The 16,512-nt window shown below is 39.5% G+C and overlaps 1 protein-coding gene across 3 annotated transcripts in view; it reads left to right on the top strand.

The window, feature by feature from the left end:
* SLIT3 (slit guidance ligand 3) overlaps positions 1-16,512 on the top strand; it is a 1,129,203-nt gene that overhangs the window by 906,841 nt on the left and 205,850 nt on the right. For all 3 annotated transcript variants that reach the window (XM_063928289.1, XM_063928288.1, XM_063928290.1), the window contains 3 exons: positions 3,593-3,664; positions 4,688-4,759; positions 16,392-16,463. In XM_063928289.1, coding sequence (XP_063784359.1) covers positions 3,593-3,664; positions 4,688-4,759; positions 16,392-16,463 — 216 coding nt within the window. The remainder of the gene's footprint in view (positions 1-3,592; positions 3,665-4,687; positions 4,760-16,391; positions 16,464-16,512) is intronic.

Below are 16,512 nucleotides of genomic sequence, written 5' to 3'. Positions count from 1 at the left end.
GTTAAGGGGGAAGTCCAGGAGCAGAGCAATCTGTCCCTCCTGGAGAGGGTCATGTTGGAGGTGTGCCAGAGGCAAATTTGTACCTTTTAGCTGCTCCAAATTAAAATAAGAAAATAAATAAATTAAGATTGAAGAGAAAGGCGGGAGCTTTCCTAAAATGTAGTTTTGTGTGTGATTTGCAAACCACCATACATGCAGGTACAGACTGAGTTTTCAGTCTACGAACCCCAGGTAAGCAAATCCTACATTTTGGATATGAAAATTGCATACGATGTGTGGCAGTTGGTAACGGTGTAATTCAGTAGTGTTAGAGAACATTTTAGTCTAGAAGTAATTCCTGGTATAATTTTATCCGTTTGTGATGTTTGTGTAATTTCTAGAGTCAAATGTCATAGATTAAATGAATAACCCTACTGGTATCCTAGCACTTTGTCAGTTCTATCCTTATTTTTGTGCCTCTACTATGTAGAATTCACAAAATCTAAAAAAAAATCTTGTTGTCTGATAATCAAATGAAGTAGAGAGACATATTTTTTTTCTACATGGTCTGTGAAATATGCCAAAGATACAAGCCTGTTACAGTCTGTCATGAGTCAGGGAAACACGTTAATTAGTATGCTACTGCCAGTCAGTGGTTAACAAGCTTGCTGTAAACAGTTCCAATCTATACATTATTATAATATAAAGCTCTGGTGCATGTTATAATCTCTATATATTAAGCAGTTATTACAAACCATTCTGCAGTTCATGGCTTGTCTCTGTGGCAGTTTCTCCACAATGATTATTACATATTCAAATCTATCTTTTTTCCTAGACCCAGCTTATATACAATTTTAATTTATATCCTTGGTATCTTTGTTGCACACATGTGAAATCACTGCTGTCACTGAGTTCACTACTGTTAGGTGCATGTATTCACATTTACTAAAGGAACTTAGCCCCCCAAATAGGGGCTGATACAGAGTTGAGTGTAAATTGGTTTTGCGGATGGATCTTGCATATTTTTGCGCTACGAATGCTCCAAGGCAGCATGTATACTTTGAGGCAACTAAAGGCAATACGGAGTAATGCACAACTCAGGCAACTGTACTTACTACAGCCCCAAATGTCAGCAGAATTGAGTTTTATAACCCCTTATCCCTTTCACACTGCCAATTCGATCCGTGTTATTGCCAGGTTAACCTGGGTTGTGGACAGGTTAACCTGGAAGGACTTGTTTACAGGTAACTCGGGTCATCCGTCCCATGTCCCGTTCAAACCCTATGGACAGATTGCTCACCGACGCTTGGAGATGATGTGATCTCCAAGCGCCGTCAGAGAAGAAGCCTAGCCTGCAGTGGAAACTGGTTTCAAGCCACTCTTACATGGCTTGAAATTAGTGTTAAGTGACCCAGGCTGAACTCGGGATTGCGGTGTGAAAGGGGTATTCCTAATCTCAGTGGCAGTGGGCATTCACACAATGTCAGTGGTATCCGCCAAACTGAATAAACACCAAACTTAATGTAAATATTTTTTGCTATTGAGTTATACTTTCCCCCAACACTGGAAATGTAATTAGCCATTAAGTACCATTTTTTTTAAACTTTTGGGCGTTTTAGAAGCTCTGAGTGAGTGAAAAAGAGAAGAACTTTGCATTTTTATCCATTTCTCCAGAACGTTAGTGTCATAAGACATGCTTCTATTCAAGTGCAGTATACAGTATTAGGTACCTGTTTCTTTCCTTTCCAAACTTTAGCAAGGGCCTTCATGTATGTGAAGCCGATAATTTCCCACCTCTTCTTGATTACTGAAGCTCCTTCTAGTGAAGGAACCTGTGGGAAACAGCCTACACTTCTAGCAAATCCAAGGCAAAAATAGCCTGATCACTACAGGGAGCTTCATCAATTTGGAAGACCTAAGAGATTTCTGCAGCCCCACTGCTGCTGCATGGGGATTTGACTTTGAAGGCATGCTTACTAGTGCTGCAGACCCTGCAGCAACTGTGCACTATACTGCCTGCTTTGGCAGTTCCACCACTGCTATAAACAAGGCCATTACTCAACACTTTGTTTATTCCAGGAAATCTTCCACACTGTAAAATGTATTTCTTCGTTTTTGTTCTTATTATTATTGTGAATTACATAGCTATATGAAGTGGAACATTACTAAGTATACATGAGCAGTCAGTCCCTGAGAAATGATTGTTCTTTTTGGTTTAATACAGATGTATCCTCATTTATCTTATTTATTAACAGTTTCTTATATAGCGCAGCATATTCCGTTGCGCTTTACAATTAGAACAACAGTAATAGAACAAAACTGGGCAAAAACAGACAGACATAGAGGTATGAAGGCCCTGCTCACAAGCTTACAATCTATAGGGAAATACGCATTGATACACAAGGATAGATGCTACCTCAGGGCTGCCATCAGAAATTGTGGGACCCAGGACTGACAAAATAGACAGGGCCCCACCACCACAAAAAAAAAGATTCTACCACACCGCTCCTCCCCTATGCAATGTCACACATCATGAAGTTACATACAGGCGGAGCATTGTGGAGCTGCAAGAACAATTCACAGAGCTGATGCGCAGGGAAGGTTTGTTTTAAGTCCTTCCTGCCCATTAGCCCACTGTTGTTACGCTGCATGTGCACCTCTCCAGGTATTGGCTGTAGTAGCCAGGGGTGGGCCCTCCTCTCAATAAGTGCTGGGGACTCCAGTCACCACAGTCCACCACTGATGGCTGCCCTGTGCTACCTATTGCATAATGGTCCACCAGATTGCTAGGTTCTTAATGGGTTGTATGATATGATCACCCAGCAATGTTGGTCAAGGGTCAGGAGGGTGTGGGTTATGTGGGTGGGTCTGGAAAGTGGGTGGGTCTTTGTAGCCGTCATGCCACACAGCCCCCCTTGGCACACCAGGTCGCTTGAGAATCTTCTAGTATCAGGTGTCTTTTTTGCCAAAAAATGCGTCTTAGTAGCAATGCACTATATGACACTTGCATATCTATGCGACTGAGTCTCTGATTCTGTATACAAAGTGTAATATATCAAATTAATCAGCACAGTATTAATCAGCCTTGTGTGTCATAGTTGCATTGTGTTGCGACTAAGTCGCATTTTTAGCAAAAAGAAACACCTGATGTTGTCAGAGTTGCACGGCAACTGGTGGCTCACTCGCGATAGGCAATTTGTGCTGCATGGCGTATTGATGCTGGATGTATGAAGACACATCCCTATATCAAAATATATGCATATTGGTGTTGTTTTGAACGTAAAGTGCAAAACCAACAAAATGTTGACTTATAATATAGATGTGTTATTTTTTGATGGATAATAGTATAACTACAAATGTTTGCCCTTGTTGAAATAATAAATATATTTGTGTGGCTCTGCCGAAGCTCGCAAAACAATATCCAGAAGTCTAGTGATGAAGACAAGCAGTCTCTTATACTAACAATTTCACAAGTTGAGCAAACAAACACAAAACATTTTTCCTGTAACCATATTTTTTGAGAATGTTCACAATAAGTGAATGACGCAGATGTGTGGTCACTCAGTGATTGCAAGTAGACAATAAAAATAATATTTTTCTGCCTTGCTTTTAGACGCCTGGAACAGAATTCAATCAAGAGTATTCCAGCAGGAGCTTTTACTCAGTACAAGAAACTCAAGAGAATGTAAGTCCAACTTATTGTGAGGATAATGATAGTGATATTAATTCATGTCAGTAAATGGCAGTTTTGAAAAATGTTACTCCTGTAGACAAACATAATAGAACAACAGTATCTACAGGAAATGGTCATTTTAATCCTCTGTTTTGTTTATCAAATCAAAGATTTTTGGTCATTAGTTTTTACCCACAGAAAGATTCTTGCTCTACCAGTGTTTTGCTTCATTCCAATTTTGTTCATACCCTAGTGTGTACCTACATTTATGCTCAAGTCTTGCAGTTATTTTTGAGAATTTGATGGAATATGTATAGATAAAATCCTGGTGGCATTGTAGCAGGAAAACCACAGCATGGGGGTAAAATAACTAGGGATTAGGCCTGCTAAAGAAAAACTAGTAGTGGCACTACTGTGCGTCGTAATTTGAATAATGGAGACTACTGTGCACCGTAGTATGAATCGGTATTATTTTGTTGCCACACCCCTTCCCCATGAAGCCACGCCCCTAAAAAATTTGCACGCGCCCAAGGCCCAATGGAGGAACCGCATCCCAGCATCCACAGCAGCGCCGGGCAGCCAATACGGAAGGAGAGAGGGGGCTGCTGCAGCGGCGCTTACTACCAATGAAATAGCGCTGCTGCGGCTCCAGTCCCCCTCCCTCCTCTTCCTTCTCCGCTGCCCGGCGCTGTGGCTCTCCTCCCCAGTGCGGCGGCGGCGCACGGCGCAGACTTCAGAGGCTGCATGTAAAGAGTCAATTTGACTCATTACATGCCGCTGGCCGTGCGCCCTCAGGGCAACTGCGCTGTGTGCCAAGCCCACTTGGCACACACGTAGTTACGACCCTGATACCGTATAACAAGTTTTACCTTTGCAATATAGGTAGATTATATTAAAAAGACATGGACTTGGGTGCAAAAGTAAACTGTTGCTCTTTTTTACAATCGAATATGTATTATGTTATTTGAACATTTTAGAGAACATTAAATAATACTAAATAAGCTCTTATAAATGTTTTTTTCTGATTCATTTTAGAGATACCAGCAAGAACCAAATATCTGAGATAGCACCAGATGCATTCAGTGGATTAAAATCTCTCACCTCACTGTAAGTATGCTTACAAAGTATATATATATATATATATGTATGTGTGTGTGTGTGTATATATACGTGAATACCGCGTCACTTCCGGGAGGCGCAGCGAAGAATGCAGTCCTCAAGGTCCGGACTTGAGACATTAGTTCCGGCTACCGGAAGACTGAGCTGGGAACCTATGTGTAATGCAGGAAACACTTGGGAACATGGCGAGATGCGGCGGTGGGGGAGGAGCAGGATGACCCTCACTCTACACATTTGATTGGGGAGCATTTGGGTAATGATTGAATGGACAGGTTTTTGTAATTTGTTTGTTAATTGGTGATTTGGTTGGTATATATACATGTGGTGTTTGACTGGGGCAGACTATTCTGATGGCTATTCCCATGATGAAGGTGCTTCGGCACCGAAACAGCTGTAGGAGCTGCCATTCATTCTGATGCATTGAACTGCTAAGTATTACTTTTATTATCCATGCCTATGTTTGCACATTGCACATTGCACTTTTGGAGAATTAACATGGATTAAATGAATTGAAATTTTTGCTACTTTTTGGTGTGCTGGTTCATGTGGAAAAAAACCACGGATTACTTTATATATATATATATATAGATATGATACATTTTGAAAAGGAAAAAATAAATAACATTGTAATTGTACATCTGTGCTGGAACAATTAAGAACAGACGGCTTGCGAAAATCCTCTTTGGAGGTCAGCACTGAACATCAGAGTTTACAAAGAGCAAATTATTAATGGGTTTCTTCCACAATAATATGTCTTTCATGTACAGGAAAGGCCCTTTTTACCAACACATTATGTTAAAATAATAAAGTATTTATGTGAAGATACCCTTTACATATTTTATTTTCAATCACTCAAGTTAGAAGGAACATGAGTGAGTGGGTATATTTGAAAACAAAATGTGTGACTTTATCCAGATATATGGTATAGACGTTCAGAAGAAATACAGCAGCTTATATACATTTCAGCAGTCTTCTCTAATGGACCAATCATGTTGATGCCATTGTTATTTAATCATCCAGCACTAGATGAAGCCATCCAGAGAATGGGGTAACAAGCAGACTGTAAACTATATGCAGGGTATGGAGTTAATAACTTCATTGTTCCTGTAATATTTTATATTGATTAGCAATGATACAACATAAGACTTTTAATGGTATGTACGTATAACTTTAATATCTTTATAAACATCCTTTAATGATAATACATAATTTCAGCGCTGTCTGTAGCATTCATGGGTGCTTGCTTATATAGTAGAGTCCTATGGGAGTTCTCAGTATGTAGCACACTATGTTGCAGGCACAGACTGAAAACATGTTGCGCGTTTAAAAGCAAGGACAAAGGACCCTTTTTATCCTGCATTGTGTTTTTTTTTTACTTCAGTTTGTAGTAGTCCTAAGAGTCTTAATTTGCCTGTAAGTAGCCATGCATTTATGCAGACAACTGTCATGCCGCTAAAGACAAACTAATCTTTCTCAAATTAGCAGTTGATCATGCAGACTGCAGACTCTGAAAACAGAACTCTCTGCATAACCCTATTAAATTCCTTTCTACATGAGCAACCTAGAAATTGTTTGGTGATTAAAGACTTCTTTGGAGCAGTACATCAACTAGAGCTCTGGGTGTCTGTTTTCCCCATCTCTGCTCGCTGGAATTTGGAGCAATTTAACATCCTCATTTGAGAAACTTAATGTAACATCTTGATTATAATTCCAAGTCTTCAGAAAATCTGATACTGAGGGATGCAATACAGCTCCCTTTGCATCTGAATCTATGTTTCCGTAATAATAAAGTGTGTGGGTTTGTATTTGTACATATATTTGTATAAAGCATAATTTTTTATTGATGGGTGTGCAAGAGTGGTATTTTATTTTGTATTTTTTTAATGATAGATGTTACAGTGGCTGGCAATGTTTTACACAATACTTTGTATATGGCAGAAAGTCATACACAACAAGCTGTAGTGTGTATGGAATGACAGCACAGTGTTTCCAGGGTTGCCAAACAAATAAATTACCTCTGTAACCATCTCCATTTCTGAGGTAAATGCCAAGCTGTCAACAGATTGGACCAAAATCTTGTCCCTCCATTTAGGAAGCACAGTCATGAAGAAAGCCTCTAAAGGCTGGAAAGCAACTATCCTGACATTGTCCCACATTGCATTACACGGTTTTCTGACGCCTTCAAATATGTCCGTCAGTAAAATCTATTCATATTTTTAACTGTCATACCAGATACATTATACATCAGCTAGTTTCTTCAGTTTGCCTACATCTTACCATTACAGAACTTGTCAGAAGAAAGATGACTTCTGATAATGTTCTTAATGCTACTTTTATAAAACTGTACTAAGGGTCCGTTACTGTTGTGGCTTTTTTCATCCTAACTTCCTAAATGATGCCCAGACAGGTCTAGAATCATCAGCAAGTAAAGGCACAACATAGGGAATGCACTTGTTGCTTATGGCAATAGTTAATGCTGTAAACTTAGTTTTGTGCCTTCGCATTAAAGGCTGAGGATTCTATGGCACCTTGCATCTTGTATAAGCATGAATGATGTAGATTGCGAGAGACTGGCATTATCTTTGTGTTCAGCTTGTATTTAGGCAAAGCATTAGTGATTGAAAACCGTATTTATTCACTATATACAGTATGTTCAGTAGAATAGACTAAAAGTATACTATAGGAGGAATTCAATCACATTCGATCTGTTTTTGCGGTAGAAAATCGCTGTAAAATCTCACTTTGGTGCAATTTATTTTTTTCGGGGGACTTCAGTTACCTCATTTTTTTTGGCGCCCATTTTCACATGAAAACACACCGGATCCGGGATTAGTTCCTGGATCCATAGGTTTTCGCGATCGCGGACACAACAACACAGCACTTATTGGGGATTTTGTTCCTCCTGGTTCTGAGCAGGTAAAACAAAATCCCTGATAGTCCAAGCTATCGTGGATAATTTAATACCCCCCTTCCCCCAGGGATCAATGGGCCATTGTAATTTACTGCGGCTAATTGCATTCCCCACTTAATATTGGTTATTTGTTGCATGGGGAGGCGATCACCGGAATCTTGACAGGCAGTGAATTCCCGGCACCACAGGCTTTTCTCCCTCTGTGGGGCTCCACGACACCCATAGAGGGAGAATAGATCATGTGGCGAGCGCAGCGAGAATAGATAATGTGACTTTCTAGCGCTCGCCCCGCTGACGGCATACTGGTGGCCCGAGATCCTGCTGTCGGTATCGTGACAGCCGGGATCCCGGGCCACCCGTAAAACATATGTATTCTGTTGAATGCTGTGTTCTATGGGAATAATACTCACTACAATTTTAACTATTACTTGCATACAAAGTTACCTGAATAAATAGACATATATTTAAATGTTACTTTAGTTTTAATAAATATTAATAATACAAAATAAATAAGAATATTATAAAAAGTATTCCCCCCCCCCCTAAATAATATAACAATAAACTAAAGGAAAGAAAAAACATACTTGTGTTTCTTTAAAATCTACCTCTCATTTTCTCAAGCATGGCATGTATACAGTGTCAGACTGGGGCATGTAGGGCCCACCAGGGAATGCAGTGGTAGGTGCCCAAGCTTAAGGGGTAAAATAGTGAGGTTGATAAAAGACAAGTTGTCCATCGAGTACAACCTTTATTTTTGATCCTGTACTATTCTCTATATAACCATAGATTTACCCATAACGGGGAGTCCGTTTTTAGTATAGTTGACAACTAGAATGCATACTTTATCTAAAATACATTCATTTTAGATGCTATATCCTTGGATATCTTTTTCAGTTAGAAATTGATCTAACCCATTTTTAAACTTACTGACTGAGTCCTCCATTACTACCTTTTCTGGCAAAGAATTCCAGATCTTTACTGCCCTTACTGTGAAGAACTCCCTCCTTTGCTTGGTATGATATTTCCTCTCCTCTAACCTCAGAGGGTGTCTGCGTGTCCTGTGGAGAGATCTCTCAATAAACAAATCTCCTGTTAGCTCCATATATTGTCCCTTTATATGTTTTTTAAATACTAACTGAATACCCGCACTTCGCTGCGGAATGTAAAGAATAATGCCCATCTTTGTCAGGCCGCACGTGTGGGCTTCCCCGGATTGATGCTGTAAAAATGCTGGTGCTGAGGAGAATAATTCGCCTCCTTCTCTGCCCCATCCCGACTCTGATGCTGCCCTGCTCAGTGCTGTAAATGCTGGGACGACAGGCCAAGCTCCGCCCACTGTATATTAAATATGTATGGTTTTCAGGCTGACTCTATTTCAAAGGACCCTAGGTCTCCTTGCTTAGTTTCTCTCTCTCCTTAGGGCTCCTTCTTTGAGGTAAAAAGGTAAAGATTTTTGCACAACACTTAAGGTTACTGGGAGAGGTGTTGGTGCCCTTTACACAGTAGATAAACAGTTGCTGACTATCAAGCTTTCTAGGAACAGAGTATTGTGACCTTCCCCCTCTGTGACTTGGTATCGCTGGCACCATGACTCTCCTCTGTGAACTTGGACTGAAATTGCATCGGGAGTGTCGCTATTCATCTCAGCGACCCCGAAACTATAGCTTTTTACATGTCACCCCCTTCCCAAACCCGCAACCCATAGGGGTGTCCTTTCCCCACAGTATTTTTCTCCAGATTGTAAGTCATATGTGTACCAAGTTTGGTGTAAATTGCTCCAGGCATTCCAGTTATGCTGGAACATACACACATACATCCATTTTTAAATATATAGATTTATAATGTCTCCTCTCAGATGCCTTTTTTTAAGTGTAAACATTTTTAACCTAGTAAGCCTTTCCTCATAGTCCAGTGCCTCTAACTCCTCTTTATCAATTTTGTGGCACGCTTCTGAACCCTTTTAAGCTCTAAGATATCTTTTTTTTATAGTGAAGTGCCCAGAATTGTACACAATATTCAAGATGTGGGCATACCAACGATTTATATAATGGTAGGATTACATTTTCATCCCTTGTCTCGATTTCCTATTTTATGCATGGCTATTCACCAGAGTGGGTGTGATCAACCATCAAAGAGGGACTTGCTCAATTGTTAGAGAGGACATAGCCTGCAAATGTGGACCCTTTATAAAGGAGAGGACATAAGTGTGTCATGACTGCCCACTTTCATTGGCAGAACGGGTACTATTGGTGTAGTTTCCATAGAAATAAACCAAGCACCCAAGCTCCTGCTTCACCAAGTTACTGACCCTCTAGTAGAGTAACAATGTATAATTTGAGTGCACAATCTGGAACATGGATTCTAGAAGAGAAGCCCACACACAGTGGGGCTCACTGGGGATTTCCTCGGTACACCTGTGGTGTCAGTCCGACCACTGGCGTATTTATAATGGGTGCAGTGCACATGGGACCCCAGTGCTGCAGAAAACACCAGGAAAATATTGTGGCTGCCATTTTACCAGCCTTTCGAGCATGCGCAGTAAGAAAATCTCTGGGAAAATGGCAACTGTACCATTTTTCCAGAGACCTGCACATGTGCACTATACTCTGGGACAGTGCTAGGGTCCCTTAGTGCCCAGAGTCTACAGCGCTGCCAGCTAAAGAGGAGGGGGCCCATACGGAGTCTGCACAAGGTCCTCCCCTTCTCTTGTAATGCCCCAGAGTCTTGAGTCCAACCCTGCATGTGTATCACTATCCGTATACTGTAATTAGAGTGTTCTTCCAGCTGTACTATTAATATTTAATATTTCAAAACTGCATGACAATAAGAATTCACATTAGTATTTGCCAACCTTTTTTCATTCATGCTTTCTGATGTGTGGATTCTTTTATCCCGAGGAATTTTGGAAAATCAGCATAATAATGAAAATAGAGCAGATCCCCATAACATTCATTTTTATGTTTTCATCCAGTTGTCATCCAACACATTATAAAAGAGCAATTTACATGTCTATCTGCTGTTTTACACATGGTTTATACCACTCATCACCACCTATATCAGTGACAACCTGTTAGTACTTTGTTAGCTTCTGCTCCTTCTTGTTCTATATTGTAGGAACAGAACTGCCAGAAATCAGCAATCTATTATAAGTGTGTCCTAAAGGAAATAATGAAAATAGTAAAATCAAGTTCTTCATGACATCACTAATTCTAATTCACTAATTAAAGAAAATTGTGCATGTATTTTAAATGTAACGTCAACTCCCACCAATTCTAAGTATCTTTCTTTCTTTCTTTCTTTCTTTCTTTCTTTCTTTCTTTCTTTCTTTCTTTCTTTCTTTCTTTCTTTCTTTCTTATTTGGCAATGTTACATATTATATTAAGAGATAGCAAATGGATTAAGACAAATTTTTAGCTCAGGGTTTATCCATCAGGATTATCTTCAGGGAATAGATGTGTTTTATAAACCGCTGAATAATATTACAGATTTATTTTCTCCATCGAGTGTTGAGAACATCTGGCTTTAATATGTGGGAAGGGACTGAATACGAAGATCAAAATTTGTTTAACTGAACAGTGTCAAGCACACAAGATCACTGCACTCTTCACTCATCTTGCCAGATTATGTTAGGGGTTCACTGATGCTGCTTCTAACCTACTGGAAGTCATTTTATGTGAGGTGACAATCCAAAATACATGAACTTGGGTCAGCTGCAATAATAGACACAGCGAGCAATTACATTTGAATTCAGGCATGCTGGGCAGCTATTGTGGTTTTATAAAATATTCACTATTCTTGACAGCAACAATTTTATTGCTTTACTAAGGAGAATGGTGATTACAATACTTGGAAGATACTCCTCCAAAATGACTAATCATTGAACATTGCAATTTACAGGTAGAAAAAAATGACCCTGATTTTAGCATGTTCATTTTTTATGCTTGGTTATAAAAATGACCCTTGTTTTAGCGTACAAAAATTAACCAGGCGCTAATATATCACAACCCAACTATAATGGTTGTGCTAATAGAGTATTTAATATCGATATTTAAAACAATACAATATATATTCAAGCTGCAAGGAAAACTTGACTTGGGGTAAATCAAGTCAAAAAAAGAGAAACCGGCACTTTATAGTCTCCGGTAACTTAGGAACAACAAACACAATTACTCCTGCGCTAATTAATTCTACAATATGATATGGCTCAGAGTTTGCTTGACTCAATAAAAACAAAACAAAAGAATAATTTATTATATTTTATATGATTCCTTTTTTATTTTTATCACACATACATATATGTATATTAAGAATTAATTAAGAATAAATTGATTAGACCGGTCTAAATAAAACACTAATCAAAAAACAAAAAATAATAATAGGCTAAAGGAGGTGGATCATAGGTAAACTACTGTGCACAGAAAAAATCAATAAAATTGCTAAAAATCAGTCCATGTATAGGATCATGCAGATAGTTTAACCAGCTATAAATTGCACCTACGTTGTAGACAGCGTAACGTTGTGTTTTATTGCATTAGACACTCTTCACCAAATTGCCACTCAGCCAAAATGCAATAGGTAAGTGCAACAAACGCTCCACAACGGAGCTTTACATATGGTTCGCACCTGGAGCTGTCATGCGGAAAAGGAGAATAATATAGGAGACGGTCTCGGGCTGCGGGAAAGGCGCTTCGCTGGCGCCTGCTGTGTTGTTAATGTTAATTACCCCGACTTCCAGGCTCTGTGAGTCCGCGTCTCCGGGTGCCGTATGCAGACACCTGCGTCCCGTTGGTAAGCACACGTTCACCGTTAATTCTCCAGATGATGCCGCTGAAGCCCGACTTCCAGGCTCTGTGAGTCCGCGTCTCCGGGTGCCGTATGCAGACACCTGCGTCTCAATGGTACTCACACGTTCACCGTTGATTCTCCAGATAATGCCGCTGAAGATGATATGTTGTATAAGTGCAATTTAGCTGGTACAAAAGGTCCAAATAGGCTGCTTCTGACGCGTTTCGCTCCTCTTATGGGGGCTTCCTCAATTTTATTGCTTTACTAAGGAGAATGGTGATTACAATACTTGGAAGATACTCCTCCAAAATGACTAATCATTGAACATTGCAATTTACAGGTAGAAAAAAATGACCCTGATTTTAGCATGTTCATTTTTTATGCTTGGTTATAAAAATGACCCTTGTTTTAGCGTGTAAGTGGCGCTATTGCTATTGTCAACTAATAGTTTTGTTAGATAAGGTTCTGTGTTGTTTTGTTACTATACTATACAGTATATTGAGAATGTGGGCATGTCCTGCACCAGCCCGGGGAACGCGACAATACTCTGCAGGACTGTGTAATGGTGGCACACTGGCAGAAGCTGTACAGTGTAGAGGGCAAAGTTGAACAGTTGCAAAAAAAATGGTTAGTTTAATGCCTCAAATAAATGTATCTACTTTTTTTTACTAATTTTTATACATTTTTATTTAGTATTATTAGAATACAACCACCATTGTTAGATCTACAACATTCATTTTTAAAGTAATAATAAAACCGAATAAAAGAAAAGAATATGGGGTAAACATACAAGGGGGAGGGTTAGGTGCGAAGTTCCCGCAGTGAAAATCCCCACAGTCAGCGGCATCCTGACAATTAAAATCCCAATAGATCCTGACCACATTCCAAGGGGTATCAGGGAGAGAAATGGTAACATCCAGAGACTATGGTACAATTTCAATTTTTTTAAAATTAATAAAGAAATGTATAGGAAGCAAATTAGTAATGGTGTGTACATATGGTGAGATATTGTCTTACGATTTTGACTATATAGTCAAAATCATAAGAAAAGTTAGTGCAGATTGCAAGGTGAAATTCACTTTGTGATTCCGATGCGCGGTCGGGATCGCAAGCCTATATAGACTGTGCAGGCAAGTAAATTTTGACTATCTCGTAGAAAAGATAGTCAAAATTGACACTTAGCCAAAATCGCACATAGTCCGTATCGCAAGCACAGTCAGTATGTCCTTGCGATGCCGACCTAGCCCCTGTCGCATAGTGAGAATCGGCGTTAGCCCGAATCTCACCGTGTGTATGGGCCTTTAGTGAAGACATAAAACATGAGAAGCTAGAAGGCAGAAAACAAAACATCTAATGCAATGTCAAATATTCCAAATGGTTACAGACATTGGATCCTGGAGGAGGAATTTGGAACTGAGCAGTAAATGTCTCTTTTTTTGAATTAACAATTAAGGTATAAAGTAGAAAAGTGAATATGTTCAGCTGTCGCCGCAAACATTTTATAGTTTAGTTTATGTTGTTTAAAAAAGACTACAATATAGCCAAACGCATACAGTAGTTAACAAAACATTTCCATGAATAAACTAAAATCACTTGTAAATCATGCATAACGCACATTTAATAATATTCTTCAAAGCCAAGGACACCGCAGAAGGGAGACGCCAAGAGACCTGAAGCAGCACAGGGGACATAAAAAGAGGGCTAGTACCAACACTACATTAGCGGTCTGTCTAGGTGCCGATGCTTGTGTGGTGCATGTAAGGTGAAGTAGGAAAGACAATGCAAGACAATTGGGAAATAAACAATATTGTTAACAGAATAAACCAATCATAGTTCTCAAAACAGTTTAGTAATCCTGTCAGGAACTCAGGAGCAGATTTAACAATGAGTGATATTCTTGTTAACACTCATTACGAATGATAAATGGTGCTCCAACCATTCAGCTCCTACAGATGCAGCCACACCCATTGTGGCTGCACCTAGTTGCATTATTTGCACCCACGACTTATACACATTGCATTGATGATCACGGGTGCAAGTAGGCGTAACCACGATGCATATATACAGATGGAGCCATGTTTATTTAGCCGTCTCTGCTGCTCCTAGGTGCACCATGGTTTATTAGCATAAGCCTTTCATCTATTGTTCTCAGCTGCAATACAATAAGAGAGAACAATACATCAGGGGATTAAATCATTACAGCAGGAGATTAAGTCTGACTGCCCTGGCTCAATTAATCCTATTAAATGCCAACATAAAGATGGCTCTATCTGTACATGCGTATGCATCGCGGCAACGATGAGCCTGGCTATATCTGTAACTGTCATTTTTCAAGCACATGACAGGAGCTGATTGACTGGGATTTATCATTTGTAACAAGTGATAACAAGCATATCACTCGTTGTTAAATCTGACCCTCAGTTTTTATCAGACACAAGTCACTAAATGAACAGTTGTGTCAATCCACAGACTGTAGTGGAGAAAACAGCTGAGCCTTATAGGTTAATGAGGTAGTTGGACAGGACCCAATTTATCTCTTTCTTCCCTGTTGGTATGCTGGTTGTCTTGTGATTCCTATATGTGGATGCAGTGAAAATACAGACAGTCGGGTAAATATCTGAGATACATATATTGAGAACTGAGAATGAGAACAAATTAATATTAATAAGGAATATATGACACCAATATATCTACCCATGGGGAGGGAGGTCACTGAAATACCTACCCAATGGGGAGTCCTTGATGTATCCCACTAATCCGTGAGTCTCCTGGACATTGCGGAAGGGTAGGCAGCCATATAATGAGTTTTATCACAAAAGAAGCACTGATTACAATGTTGTCACTACCCTTATACTGAAGAAATACTGTTAATGCCATTGATTACAGTTGCTCCTTCACAGTTAATGCACTGCTGTCACCTGCACTGCTCTGGGTATTAAATCTTTTTGTTGACCTTAGAGAAACCTTCGCTTAGGTTTAGTACTTGAAAGCAATAACTGAGGATTCACAGACTTCTAGAATGCCTCTGTTCATGGACGTGGTGAATCATTTATGTATATATCAAGGAATGTATTGAATAAAAATAAATAAAAATAAAATATATATATTTATATAGGGTGTGGTATGAAAGGTCGACCACACTTAGGTCAACAGTGTCCAGGTCGACAGTAACTAGGTCGACATGGCTTCTAGGTCGACATGTTCTAGGTCGACAGGTCAAAAGGTCGACATGCGTTTTGTAATATTTTTTTGGTGTCGTTTTCGTCGTACAGTGACCGGGAAGCCCAATTAGTGCACCGTGTCCCCTCGCATGGCTCACTTCGCTCGCCATGCTTTGGGCAAGGTGCCTTTGCTCCACTACCGCTGCCCTCGGCACAGGTTACTATTCCCAATCGTAGTCCACATGGATCGTTAAGTATGAAAAAGTTCAAAAAATGAAAAAAAATGTGAAAAACGCATGTCAACCTCTTGACCTAGAGACCCTGTCGACCTAGTTACTGTCAACCAATAGTGGTTGACCTAGACATTGTCAACCTAAGTGGGGTCAACCAGAGACCGGATACTATATATATATATATATATATATATATATGCTGTGTGTGTGTGTGTGTGTGTGTGTGTGTGTGTGTGTGTGTGTGTGTGTGTGTGTATATATATATATATATATATATATATATATATATATATATGTCTTTTAATGTCACATCGTATCAGTACTTTAGTCTACGCTTCTGTGTTTATATCCATGAGATTGCTAGAAAGACTAGCTGTTGCTTTGTGATTTACCTTGGTTGTTAAGTGGCTGTCTGGTTGTCGCACCATGGATCTGAAGCACAGTGCATAAAAATCAATACAATATCTAATATGGAACAAGGGAAAACAATGGAACCATCTGTTGCCTAACACTTGTGTTTTATTTTACAGAGTGCTGTATGGAAATAAGATCACCGAAATACCCAAAGGACTCTTTGATGGCCTTGTTTCTCTTCAGTTGTTGTGAGTGTTATCATGAATTTATTTATAATTTTATTACCCTTCTACAAAT

The sequence above is a fragment of the Pseudophryne corroboree genome, chromosome 6 (genome assembly GCF_028390025.1).
Source record: "Pseudophryne corroboree isolate aPseCor3 chromosome 6, aPseCor3.hap2, whole genome shotgun sequence".
NCBI lineage: Eukaryota > Metazoa > Chordata > Amphibia > Anura > Myobatrachidae > Pseudophryne > Pseudophryne corroboree.
The sequence above is the reverse complement of the archived record's forward strand: the minus strand, read 5'-3'. Positions and strand labels throughout refer to the sequence as shown.